At 49.7% G+C, this 12,107-nt stretch overlaps 1 protein-coding gene across 1 annotated transcript; it reads right to left on the minus strand.

Moving 5' to 3' along the window:
* Positions 1 to 2,851: 2,851 nt before the first annotated feature.
* LOC119354048 (probable serine/threonine-protein kinase WNK1) lies at positions 2,852 to 6,143 on the minus strand. The gene is made up of 7 exons (XM_037620750.1): positions 5,816 to 6,143; positions 5,662 to 5,699; positions 5,321 to 5,548; positions 4,934 to 5,154; positions 4,663 to 4,820; positions 4,131 to 4,554; positions 2,852 to 4,031 (listed from the first exon to the last, which is right to left on the minus strand). Exons 1-7 carry the CDS (start codon positions 5,900 to 5,902, stop codon positions 3,082 to 3,084), a joined length of 2,106 nt encoding a protein of 701 aa, XP_037476647.1. The 5' UTR covers positions 5,903 to 6,143; the 3' UTR covers positions 2,852 to 3,081.
* Between the last annotated feature and the right edge of the window lie 5,964 nt (positions 6,144 to 12,107).

Consider the following 12,107-nt stretch of genomic DNA (forward strand, 5'->3'; position numbering starts at 1 on the left):
GAATCGAAACTTCTCTGGCGGCCACCAAGCCCGTTGCGACTTCTCCCCCCGTCCCCCGCCGCCTACCTCGCTGGCCCGCCACCTGCCCGATCCCCTTTCCGCCGCCGCCGTCGTCGGTCGATTACGGGCAGCTCTGGCGTCACCCCGTGCTGCCGCAACCGGTTTGGCTTCCTCTCGATCTCCCCTACCCATTCCTCTCCGCCGCCGGCCGATTCCGGCCATCCCCAACGGGCCCGGCGAGCTGCAGCGGGAGCGTGCGAGTGCACTAGTTTTACATCTTCAAATACATCATCTGTTGGAGTTGGAGTTTTACATCACAAATATACATGATCTGTTGGAGTTGGCTCTTTCTTGAATATGTAAAAAAACACTTTTTGATGATGTAAACTATACAACATCTAGTTTTACATCTTCAAAGTTGCATCATCTATTGGAGATGCTCTAAGTCAGTTGCTGCAGACGCCAAAGTACTAACAAAAACATGTACAAAAATTCATGCCAAATCACATGTCACTAGATCACAACTATTGCCGCCCCCACCAAACCAAAGGAAGCCCACGCGCACGATGGCCAAGCACTCCAAATTAGGCGAGGCATGGCTGTCGAAATAGCGATCCCCGAAGGCCAGACGCACATACAGGTCGAATGCGTACGGCCAAAATCTGCGTCAGCACTGCCTGCTGCTTTCTGGCATGATCATTTCGGTGATGAGTGACAAGGCAGCTTTGGAGAAAGCTACTTTGCACACACGCGCAGCAAGGAACACAAGGTACACAACACAGCTTGGGCAGTGCGATTTCCAGCGAGCAGAAAACGCGTGCTCAAACTGATTCCCGTACCTGCACTGCACAAAACTTTCATTTTTCTGATTTTTTCCTTCAAAATTTTCAGATGATAAGAACAAAGAGAAGAAGATCCATGGATATACTTGCCTGAAATGTATCGGCGAAGATCCATGGATAATGGAGCTGGTTTTATTAAGGGTTCCCCGAGATTTTGATATCTGAGGTAGTTGGGCCAATATCGCCGGCTGGTGGTACAGCCAGCCGTACGGATGAGTTGGATCTTGGATCGGCCTAGGGCTCCTAACCTTCTTATCCTCTTATCTTGCCGCATATCCTTTTCCCCGTTGGTGTTGAACCGCAAATCACCTTTCCCGCCCCAAAAAAGAAAGGCTTGCCGTATGGTGATTGCCGGGGACAATTCAAGTCTAGCACGATAGACAGACAGTAGGCTCTTCACTTCCATCTCTCTTGTTCTTCCCAGAAAAGCAACCTCCCTCATCCGCATTTCCGGATAACTTGGCCTAGCCTTTTCCATGGCCTACTTACTATACATGCCCTTGCCACCTAGCTCGAAGCCCATTGGTCAGGCATGCCACAAGAAGGAAGTTAGGCCAGTGGGTGCACTGCATTTCCCAGATCAACTAGCATGTTCATGTTGGAAGTTTGCTCCGGTTTACTGCTAGAAAGTCTTGCAATTGGGCAGCACAAAGCAGTAGAGACCCAAGTTGATAATTCTCTCCTAATCAATGGGTTTTGGGACCCTTAGCTCGATTATTAAACGGGAATCAAAGGCTACTGCTTTTCATCTCCAACCTCGGTGCGTGCATGATAATGCCTATCTGAATTTTCTTCTGGAAAAGAGATGCCTGTCTGAATAAATATACTACTAGGATTCAAGCATCATCCTGGCTTTACAGTGTTGTTGTGAGCCACTTTAGCAGGGCCCGTGTTTTAACCACCGCTTTTCAAGACCATAAAATTGTCTAACTCGGACGGAGCCCACATGAAAGAGAGATCCCCTGGTCCTGGAGCCCCCAAATGAGATCTGCACAGGTCTTCTCCATAAGTCTCTGCACCGGTGGAGTGATGGAGATGGACCTACCCTTGTCCTGCTCCGCCTTGCCCATCTGGATTATCAGGCACCATGTCGGCACCTTTGATACAGCTCTGATTGATTACACTGTTTATTCTACTGCAACTAGGGAAAGATGGGCCGTGGAGTATCCATTGCATAGGTGTCAATGTGGGACTAGGCTGTATTAGTATAGGACTGAGCTCTTCTCTTCCAGCTCCTAATCTTGGTGATCTGATTCATAGCTTGGGCACTTTGCTTTCTGCATAATTAACTAACAGCAGGGACATCGGCATCTATTATCAAGATATGGGGAGAAAAATCCATCGTACAGCGACAGATCATGGCTCTTTCAAAGGCAATATCAATGAGATCAAGCATCAAAGCGACCCTGCTACCAAACTCAGACTTTATCAGGGAAGCAGCATTTTTTTTCGAGAAGGGGATAACCCCGGCCTCTGCATCGTACGTTGCACACAGCCAATCAGGGAAGCGGCATACACTCAGGGCCTGTTCGGAACACAGGTACAGAAAACATAGTAATATGTACAAGTAGAGGAATATGAAAGGAAGATAGCTGCAAAACTTTGGATAAAGAAACTTCAGGAAAGTCGCAAGAAGAGGTGTTCGGTTGTACGTAGGAAACTACAGTAAACTTTTGAGTCCAACGGTTGATAGAATATTTTATCTGATTTTTTTATGAAGCTGCGCAGGGGATTACTCTGGTCTTTCACCTCAGATACCCCACATAAATGGATTGTTTATTCCGGTCTACGCATGGCAGCGACTGTGCTCCTCGGGCTTCCGCCCAAAAATGAACTCTGGATGGATGTTCGCAATCCTGTGGAATCGGTGTGCTGATGGAAGTTTTCCTGCAGAATACTGTTTACGTTTCCTCCATCCCGAACGCCTGCAAAGCAAAGTTTCCCATAGGAATAACAATCCTACGAAATTCCCGCAGGATTCCCGTGAAGCGAACGCAGCCTCAACAGCCTAGAATGGTATCCTCTGGATTCACAAGGCAGAGGAGAGTTTACAGCTCAGGCATAATCCGCAGCCACATTTCAGTCCCAAGCCTACCGCAAGGCAGAAGACAGTTTACAGCTCAGGCATAATCCACAGCCACATTACAGCCTCATGCCTACCGACTATCTTTCATATCGCATACATAAAGAACGAAACGAATGTACAGTTCCCTGCAGAATTTACACGGCGAAAAACATCTCAGGCGTCGATGGCGCTTAGGGGCACAGATTTTGTTCTTGGGAGGTTTGGTGGCAATTGAGCTCCACTATAATAGTTTCTGGCTGTGAACATACAGTCCGGGCTGCTCTCGGTGCACAGGGCCCTTTGGGCTCCTGGGCTCGGACACACTTGGTTACTCATGCCTGGATGCTGATCGGTGCTTGCTGTGCCAGGGCTGATTGCTGTGCCAGGGCTTCGCTGGCAAGTCGGTACACGGAAATTGTGGTGCTTACCAACATGGAAAGACTCCAACTTGCTCAGTGTAGGCTTCGTTCTACTTGCTCCATTGGTGTTGTTGTCGAAGTCCAGAGATGGATGAATAGCTCTCTTCAGGTGTGCCATTTTCCGTGCTTTGTACTTGGCCATCTTCACTTCATGCTTTATGTCGAACCCCTTTGACTGATGATCGCTTTCATAATTCTCAGTTGGGCACGACCGCTCCTGGAAAGAACTGAAGCAAAGCCGATCAGAAAGACCTCTTCTACCCATCTTTGGGAACCCATTCAGGCGTATGGGTTCCTTGTCTTTGACATGTTGCTCTTTTTGAGCGCCTCCATCATCAGAGCTGCCCCCTGAGTCATGCAAACCAGATTCCTCTTCATCGGCAGCTTGGAATGTGATCTCTTCAAACCTTCCATGCAGTTCCGCGCATCGGCAACCACGAGAAGTCGACGACATGTAGTCAAAAAGCGAACCACATGACGACACATTGGACCCACAGTTATGGCAGTATGCAGCGTCTGGAGCTTCCTCTATGCCTGGACCGGCCATCCAGTCTGGCACCAATGCACTAAGCTCGCCATCGATCATCTCAGCGATACGAGTAACCTCATGGTCAGTTATGTCCAGCTCGCCTATCATCTCAGTTGCCACACTTAATGCAGTATCAGCCTCAACATCAAATGGAAAATAGATGTTGCGTACCCGGCCTGCAAATATCAGAAATTAGTTTTCACAAAATATCTGAATTAACATTTTCACACACTGAATTCAACCAAAGAGTTTAGGCATCATAAATTGCGTGTTACCATCATCATCAGTGATTCGTAGTCTGAGGAAGATTCCTCCATCCTCACTTTTTCTCCCTTTGATTGCGATGTCCACAGTGCCAAGAGGCTCATCTTCGTGGCCGTTGAACAGATCAATGCCATCGGCTTTAGTGTCGTCATCTTCAAACTCCGTTGGTGCACCTTCGTCAATGCTTTCTGAGAACCCATTGCTCATCACGGACCCATTACTATAAGCATGCCTTAGGTAGGGCTGCCGAAGGTAATTGTTCAACAGGGTGTAATCCCCATCCCCGGGACACAGAGCCATGCCATCAATGCGCAGGAAAGGGTCATTGAGCAGCTCTCTTGCCGTGAGCCTCTCGGAAGCAGTGGTCAGGCATTTCTCGACAAATTGCCTCACCATTGGATCTTTCACCTTGTACAAAGCTTCAGGCTTAGTACCCTACCAACCAAACCACTAGATGACATCAGTAAAACAATTTCCAACTAGCCACACACCACAATCACAAGAGCTGCAAATGGCTAAAGAGATCCAAGAGGCACTTCTTACAGAGATCACTCTCTTGTAGATCTGCACCGGGTACGAGCATTCGCTATACGGGTACTCAAAGGTGACCATCTCAAGCACGCACATCCCGAAGGAGTATATGTCCACCAGCTCGTTGTATTCCTCGGCGTACACCTCCGGCGCCATGAACTCAGGCGTACCTACCCAAACAATCCGACACGTCCACCTCGTCAAGTTTCCACAGAACCATCGCCATTTCGGATGGACCGTAAAACATTTTTACATGCCAGGTAGCTAATCGGCCGAAGCTTACCTACGCAGTGAACAGCGTGGGACTTGCGGAGGATGGCGGCGAGGCCGAGGTCGCCGATCTTGACCTCGCCCTGGTTACCATTGACGAAGATGTTGTCGCACTTGAGGTCCCGGTGGATGATGGGTGGATTGTGGCTGTGTAGGTACAGCAGGCCGCTGAGGATCTGCCGGCACCAGTCCTTGACCGCCCATATGTTCACCTTTCTGTGCTTCTGCCTGTACCTAATCACCAGCGAATCACAAGCAATCAATTAGGCATACAGAAGAGAAGATACTTCTTTTCTAGAATTGGGCAGAAAGAAAGGAGATTTTCTTTAGATTGAGCGTACAAGGATACACCTTTATTGAGCATTAAAGAGGGCTAGAAGATGAGATTGGTGCGGCTTACTGGCGGAGGGTGCCGGAGGTGAACATCTCGGTGATGAAGTTGATGTGGCGGGCAGAGACGTCGACCCAGGAGGTGTAGAACTTCATGATGTTCTTGTGCTTGAGCGTCTTGAGGAGGTGGATCTCGCAGTAGAGGCGCTCCAGGTCGTCGGGGCACTGCAGGAAGTCGTACAGCTTCACCTGGTTCCACGCCACCTCCATCCCCTGGTACTCGTCGAACGCCCGGTACCTGAAACCAAACCAGCCGCTCGCCGTCAGCAGTCAGCTCAGGCGGCGGGACGGCGGGCAAGAAAGAACCGACAGCAAGCAGCGAGCGAGCGAGCAGAGGACGGCGGATCTTACACGGTCTTGGACGCGCCCTTGCCGAGGACGTCGTTGTACTGCAAGAAGCATGGAGCAAACGGATCAGCGATCTGGCATGGCAGGGAAACGAATCGAGAAACGGCCGCAGGAGGAGGGGAGGTTGTTGGTGGTGGTGGGGGTGGTGGCGCCGTACCCTTCCGTACCGGCCGGTGGGGTCGAGCTCCGCGTACTCCCCGCAGTCGGCCGCGTTGGCGCTGGCGTTGGCCCTGGCGCCCATCATCCTAGCTCCGGCTCGCTCCGGCCCCGTAACCAGTGCGGCAAGCTCCCGCTCCGCGCCGCCCGGGAGGCAGCTGCTGGCGCGCTGGCGCTGGCGCTGCTAGGAGGAGTGGATAGGGAGTGAGGAGGGGCAGGGGGCGGGGGAGGAGGAGAGGATCGGCGCGGGAGCGAGCGGCCTATTTAGGGAAATGTGGGCACACATGGTGTGTGTGGGCAGCGAGAGAGAGATGGGAAGCAGCCAAGGAGGGAGGCAGGAGGGGGGTGAGGATGATGAGGCTACCCCAAAGCTAAGCTCGGGTTTAGTTAAGATAGATTGGAGTAGATTAGAATTAGATCAACGGAAAGCCAGAGATAACCTCGCTGTTTTTAACCCCACACGAGATGAGATTTACTAAGGCTACGTACGCACCAGGGGTGACAGGATCCTAGATACTGTCGTTGGCTACTCGGGCGAGGCTACAATTCCATCATGACACGGTCAAATCAGCCTCACCCGATGCCAATATACTACTCTAATCCGCAATTATTCGGTGTAGATAAACCAGGCCGGGATCATCATGCGTGGCGCCTCTTCTTCTTCTTCTCTAAAAGGAACTGGAATTGCATTAGAAAATGCGCAGGCCGGTCCCTGCTTTTTTATTCCTTTCAGAAAAGGCAGCCCGATTTTCCAAGAAAGCACGTTTGGTTTGGACCCAAATGTTGTTCAATCCCATGGCCGAAAACGACGGCTCGCGGAAAAAGTATGGATGGAGAGGCTCAGGGGGGGAGAAACTATGTCGAGAACGGGGTGTTTTTTTCTTTCTTTTTTATCTTGTCTTCTACCGGAGAGGGGACGGCTGATTAAAAGGGACGAATGGGCGATCTTGGCGCAGACCGAACAAGAACATGGCAGTGGTAAATTTAATGGGGTTTTGTTTTCTTGTCCTTGACATGGCAAATCTGACTCTTGACTTCGGAGAAGAAAAGGAAATGGTTGGAGAGCGGCCCCTTTGTTTTGCCTGCCCGTTGATGATGAAGCCCTGCTAAATGCTATGCTCCCCCGGCAAACACACTTGGGCCATGGTGGTGCGTGGTGGTCCGTTCTTGTCCATGCAAAATTACTCGAGCCAGACGATGGGAGCGCCGCGAGCACGACAGTGGTATTCTCAACCCAACAGGGTTTAAATCCTGGTACTTGTAATATTTTTGGATTTATTTTTTGGATTTTTGATGATATGCGTTTAGTGAAAGGAAACATTTCCATCGACTACGAGATGCCTTTGGTGACTTCGTCAATCTCAAGATAATATGCCGGCTCATTTTTTTAAAGGTGCTCATAGAGGTACAGTCTAGTTGTGTGTGTGTGTGTTTTTATAGAGATGAATGTATGCATGAATATATCAACGTCTGCATTTGTACCGTGTTCTAAAAAAAGACGATGGAAACACCAGGTTCATCTCCATTTCCCAACACGGTGGAGGTTTGTAAGAGCATTTCTAAAAGCGCCCGCCTCGTATAATTCCGGTGACTATGCGGATTTGTCCCGTTTTATGGGCCAGACCAGATACCGTATAGTCGCCTCGGCCCGTAAAACATTTATAGTGGCCCGGACCCCCCTTACCCTCCCTGCGCAGTATATCTACGGGTCCGCGGTCGCTATGCGGGGCGAAACCCTATTCCTCCCGCCGCTGCAAACCTCCCTTTCCCCTCCGATTTCTCGTCGCCGGCAACCCAAATACGTCGCCCCACTCCGCTACCACCGACAATCTGCCACCATGTGGCGCGAGATGTGGAGCTCCGGTCGCGGCGCCGGCGGTGGCGAGGACCCCGAGCGGAAGCGCTGCGTCGCCGCCGATCCGGCGAGGAAGCGGTCCGCCCGGTGGTATACGAACCGGGGCCTTGAGCCGCCGTCGTCCCTCCTCCGTCGCGAGACGGAGGAGTACGTATATCCGCCGCGTGGGCATATCCTTTGGCGCGGGCATATCCGCCACGTCGGCTAGCTCGCGTATGCCGCTCCGCCGGTGAAGGGGGAGCCGGAAGCGGAGCGGCGGAGCATCGGCGTCGTCGAGGCGGAGGATTTCCTCCCCTTTTTCCGATGCGGACGCCATCGAGGCAGCCATCCTCGCGCGCAATGCGCGGGTGGAGGAGGAGGAGGTGCAGTGCTGCCGCCGGGATGCGGAACTCAACGTTGTCATATACGAGCAGGGGCTCGCGAAGGCGCGAGATTTCGACAACAACATGGTCGCTGTTGGAAATATGCCCTAGAGGCAATAATAAAAGCATTATTATTATATTTCCTTGTTCATGATAATTGTCTTTATTCATGCTATAATTGTGTTATCCGGAAATCGTAATACATGTGTGAATAACAGACACCAACATGTCCCTAGTAAGCCTCTAGTTGACTAGCTCGTTGATCAACAGATAGTCATGGTTTCCTGACTATGGACATTGGATGTCATTGATAACGAGATCACATCATTAGAAGAATGATGTGATGGACAAGACCCAATCCTAAACATAGCTTAAAGATCGTATAGTTCGTTTGCTAGAGTTTTTCCAATGTCAAAGTATCTTTTCCTTAGACCATGAGATCGTGTAACTCCCGGATACCGTAGGAGTGCTTTGGGTATACCAAACGTCACAACGTAACTGGGTGACTATAAAGGTAGACTACGGGTATCTCCGAAAGTGTCTGTTGGGTTGACACGGATCAAGACTGGGATTTGTCACTCCGTATGACGGAGAGGTATCACTGGGCCCACTCGGTAATGCATCATCATAATGAGCTCAAAGTGACCAAGTGTCTGGTCACGGGATCATGCATTACGGTACGAGTAAAGTGACTTCCCGGTAACGAGATTGAACGAGGTATTGGGATACCAATGATCGAATCTCGGGCAAGTAACATATCGATTGACAAAGGGAATTGTATACGGGGTTGCTTGAATCCTCGACATCGTGGTTCATCCGATGAGATCAACGTGGAGTATGTGGGAGCCAACATGAGTATCCAGATCCCGCTGTTGGTTATTGACCGGAGAGTCGTCTCGGTCATGTCTACATATCTCCCGAACCCGTAGGGTCTACACACTTAAGGTTCGGTGACGCTAGGGTTGTAGGGATATGTATATGCAGTAACCCGAATGTTGTTCGGAGTCCCAGATGAGATCCCGGACGTCACGAGGAGTTCCGAAATGGTCCGGAGGTAAAGAATTATATATAGGAAGTGTTGTTTCGGCCATCGGGACAAGTTTCGGGGTCACCGGTATTGTACCGGGACCACCGGAAGGGTCCCGGGGGTCCACCGGGTGGGTCCACCTGCCCCGGGGGCCACATGGGCTGTAAGGGGGTGCGCCTTGGCCTACATGGGCCAAGGGCACCAGCCCCAAGGGGCCCATGCGCCTAGGGTTTCCAAAGGGGAAGAGTCACATAAGTGGAAGGCACCCCTAGGTGCCTTGGGGGGGGAGGGAAACCTCCCTTGGCCGCCGCCCCCTAAGAGATTGGATCTCCTAGGGCCGGCGCCCCCCCTAGGCCCTCCTATATATAGTGGGAGAAGGAGGGCTTTTTCATCCATGCCTTTGGTTGCCTCTTTCTCCCTCTCCAACTCCTCCTCCTCCTCCATAGCGCTTGGCGAAGCCCTGACGGAGTACTGCAGCTCCATCACCACCACGCCGTCGTGTTGCTGCTAGAGCCATCTTCCTCAACCTCTCCTTCCCCCTTGCTGGATCAAGAAGAAGGAGACGTTATGCTGACCGTACGTGTGTTGAACGCGGAGGTGTCGTCCGTTCGGTGCTAGGATCTCCGGTGATTTGGATCACGTCGTGTTCGACTACCTCATCCCCGTTCTTTGAACGCTTCCGCTCGCGATCTACAAAGGTATGTAGATGCATCCGATCACTCGTTGCTAGATGAACTCATAGATGGATCTTGGTGAAACCGTAGGAAATTTTTTGTTTTCTGCAACGTTCCCCAACAGTGGCATCATGAGCTAGGTCTATGCGTAGTTCTTCTTGCGCGAGTAGAACACAATTTGTTGTGGGTGTAGATGTTGTCAACTTTCTTGCCGTTACTAGTCTTATCTTGCTTCAGCGGTATTGTGGGATGAAGCGGCCCGGACCAACCTTACACGTACGCTTACGTGAGACCGGTTCCACCGACTAACATGCACTAGTTGCATAAGGTGGCTGGTGGGTGTCTGTCTCTCCTACTTTAGTTGGAGCGGATTCGATGAAAAGGGTCCTTATGAAGGGTAAATAGAAGTTGACAAATCACGTTGTGGCTTTCACGTAGGTAAGAAAACGTTCTTGCTAGAACCCTACTACAACCACGTAAAACTTGCAACAACAATTAGAGGATGTCTAACTTGTTTTTGCAGCAAGTGCTTTGTGATATGATATGGCCAAAGTTGTGATGAATGATGAATGACATATATGTGATGTATGAGATGTTCATGCTATTGTAATAGGAATCACGACTTGCATGTCGATGAGTATGACAACCAGCAGGAGCCATAGGAGTTGTCTTTATTTTTGTATGACCTGCGTGTCATTGAGAAACGCCATATAAATTACTTTACTTTATTGCTAAACGCGTTAGCCAAGAGTAGTAGAAGTAATAGTTGGCGAGCAACTTCATGGAGACACGATGATGGAGATCATGATGATGAAGATCATGGTGTCAAGCCGGTGACAAGATGATCATGGAGCCCCAAGATGGAGATCAAAGGAGCTATGTGATATTGGCCATATCATGTCACTATTATTATTTGATTGCATGTGATGTTTATCATGTTTAGCATCTTGTTTACTTAGAACGACGGTAGTAAATAAGATGATCCCTCATAATAATTTCAAGAAAGTGTTCCCCCTAACTGTGCACCGTTGCGACGGTTCGTTGTTTCGAAGCACCACGTGATGATCGGGTGTGATAGATTCTAACGTTCACATACAACGGGTGTAAGACAGATTTACACATGCAAACACTTAGGTTGACTTGACGAGCCTAGCATGTGTATAGACATGGCCTCGGAACACAGAAGACCGAAAGGTCGAGCATGAGTCGTATAGAAGATACGATCAACATGAAGATGTTCACCAACGTTGACTAGTCCATCTCACGTGATGATCGTACATGGCCTAGTTGACTCGGATCATGTTATACTTAGATGACTAGAAGAGGGATGTCTATCTAAGTGGGAGTTCATTGAATAATTTGATTAGATGAACTTAATTATCATGAACTTAGTCTAAAATCTTTACAATATGTCTTATAGATCAAATGGTCAACGTTGTCCTCAACTTCAACGTGTTCCTAGAGAAAACCAAGCTGAAAGACGATGGCAGCAACTATACGGACTGGGTTCGGAACCTGAGGATCATCCTCATAGCTGCCAAGAAAGATTATGTCCTACAAGCACCGCTAGGTGATCCACCCGTCCCACAGAACCAAGACGTTATGAACGCTTGGCAGACACGTGCTGATGACTACTCCCTCGTTCAGTGCGGCATGCTTTACAGCTTAGAGCCGGGGCTTCAAAAGCGTTTTGAGAGACATGGAGCATATGAGATGTTCGAAGAGCTGAAAATGGTTTTTCAAGCTCATGCCCGAATCGAGAGATATGAGGTCTCCGACAAGTTCTTCAGCTGTAAGATGGAGGAAAATAGTTCTGTCGGTGAGCACATACTCACTATGTCTGGGTTACATAACCGCTTGACTCAGCTGGGAGTTAATCTCCCGGATGACGCGGTCATTGACAGAATCCTCCAGTCGCTTCCACCAAGCTACAAGAGCTTTGTGATGAACTTCAATATGCAGGGGATGCAAAAGACCATTCCTGAGGTATTTGCAATGCTGAAATCAGCAGAGGTAGAAGTCAAGAAGGAACATCAAGTGTTGATGGTAAATAAAACCACTAAGTTCAAGAAGGGCAAGGGTAAAAAGAACTCCAAGAAGGACGGCAAGGAAGTTGCCGCGCCTGGCAAGAAAGCTGCCGGGAAGAAGCCAAAGAATGGACCCAAGCCCGAGACTGAGTGCTTTTATTGCAAGGAAAGTGGTCACTGGAAGCGGAATTGCCCCAAATACTTAGCGAACAAGAAAGCCGGCAAAACAAAAGGTATATGTGATATACATGTAATTGATGTGTACCTTACCAGTACTCGTAGTAGCTCCTGGGTATTTGATACCGGTGCAGTTGCTCACATTTGTAACTCAAAAGCAGGAGTTGCGGA

The sequence above is a fragment of the Triticum dicoccoides genome, chromosome 2A (assembly GCF_002162155.2).
Source record: "Triticum dicoccoides isolate Atlit2015 ecotype Zavitan chromosome 2A, WEW_v2.0, whole genome shotgun sequence".
In the NCBI taxonomy this organism is placed as follows: domain Eukaryota; kingdom Viridiplantae; phylum Streptophyta; class Magnoliopsida; order Poales; family Poaceae; genus Triticum; species Triticum dicoccoides.

Coding starts and splice junctions, on each gene's coding strand:
- LOC119354048 (XM_037620750.1), bottom strand. CDS start 5,902: ATGATGGGCGCCAGGGCCAACGCCAGCGCCAACGCGGCCGACTGCGGG. Junction 5,700..5,815: donor CCACCGGCCGGTACGGAAGG/GTACGGCGCCAC, acceptor TGCTTCTTGCAG/TACAACGACGTCCTCGGCAA. Junction 4,555..4,662: donor TCTACAAGAGAGTGATCTCT/GTAAGAAGTGCC, acceptor TTTGGTTGGTAG/GGTACTAAGCCTGAAGCTTT.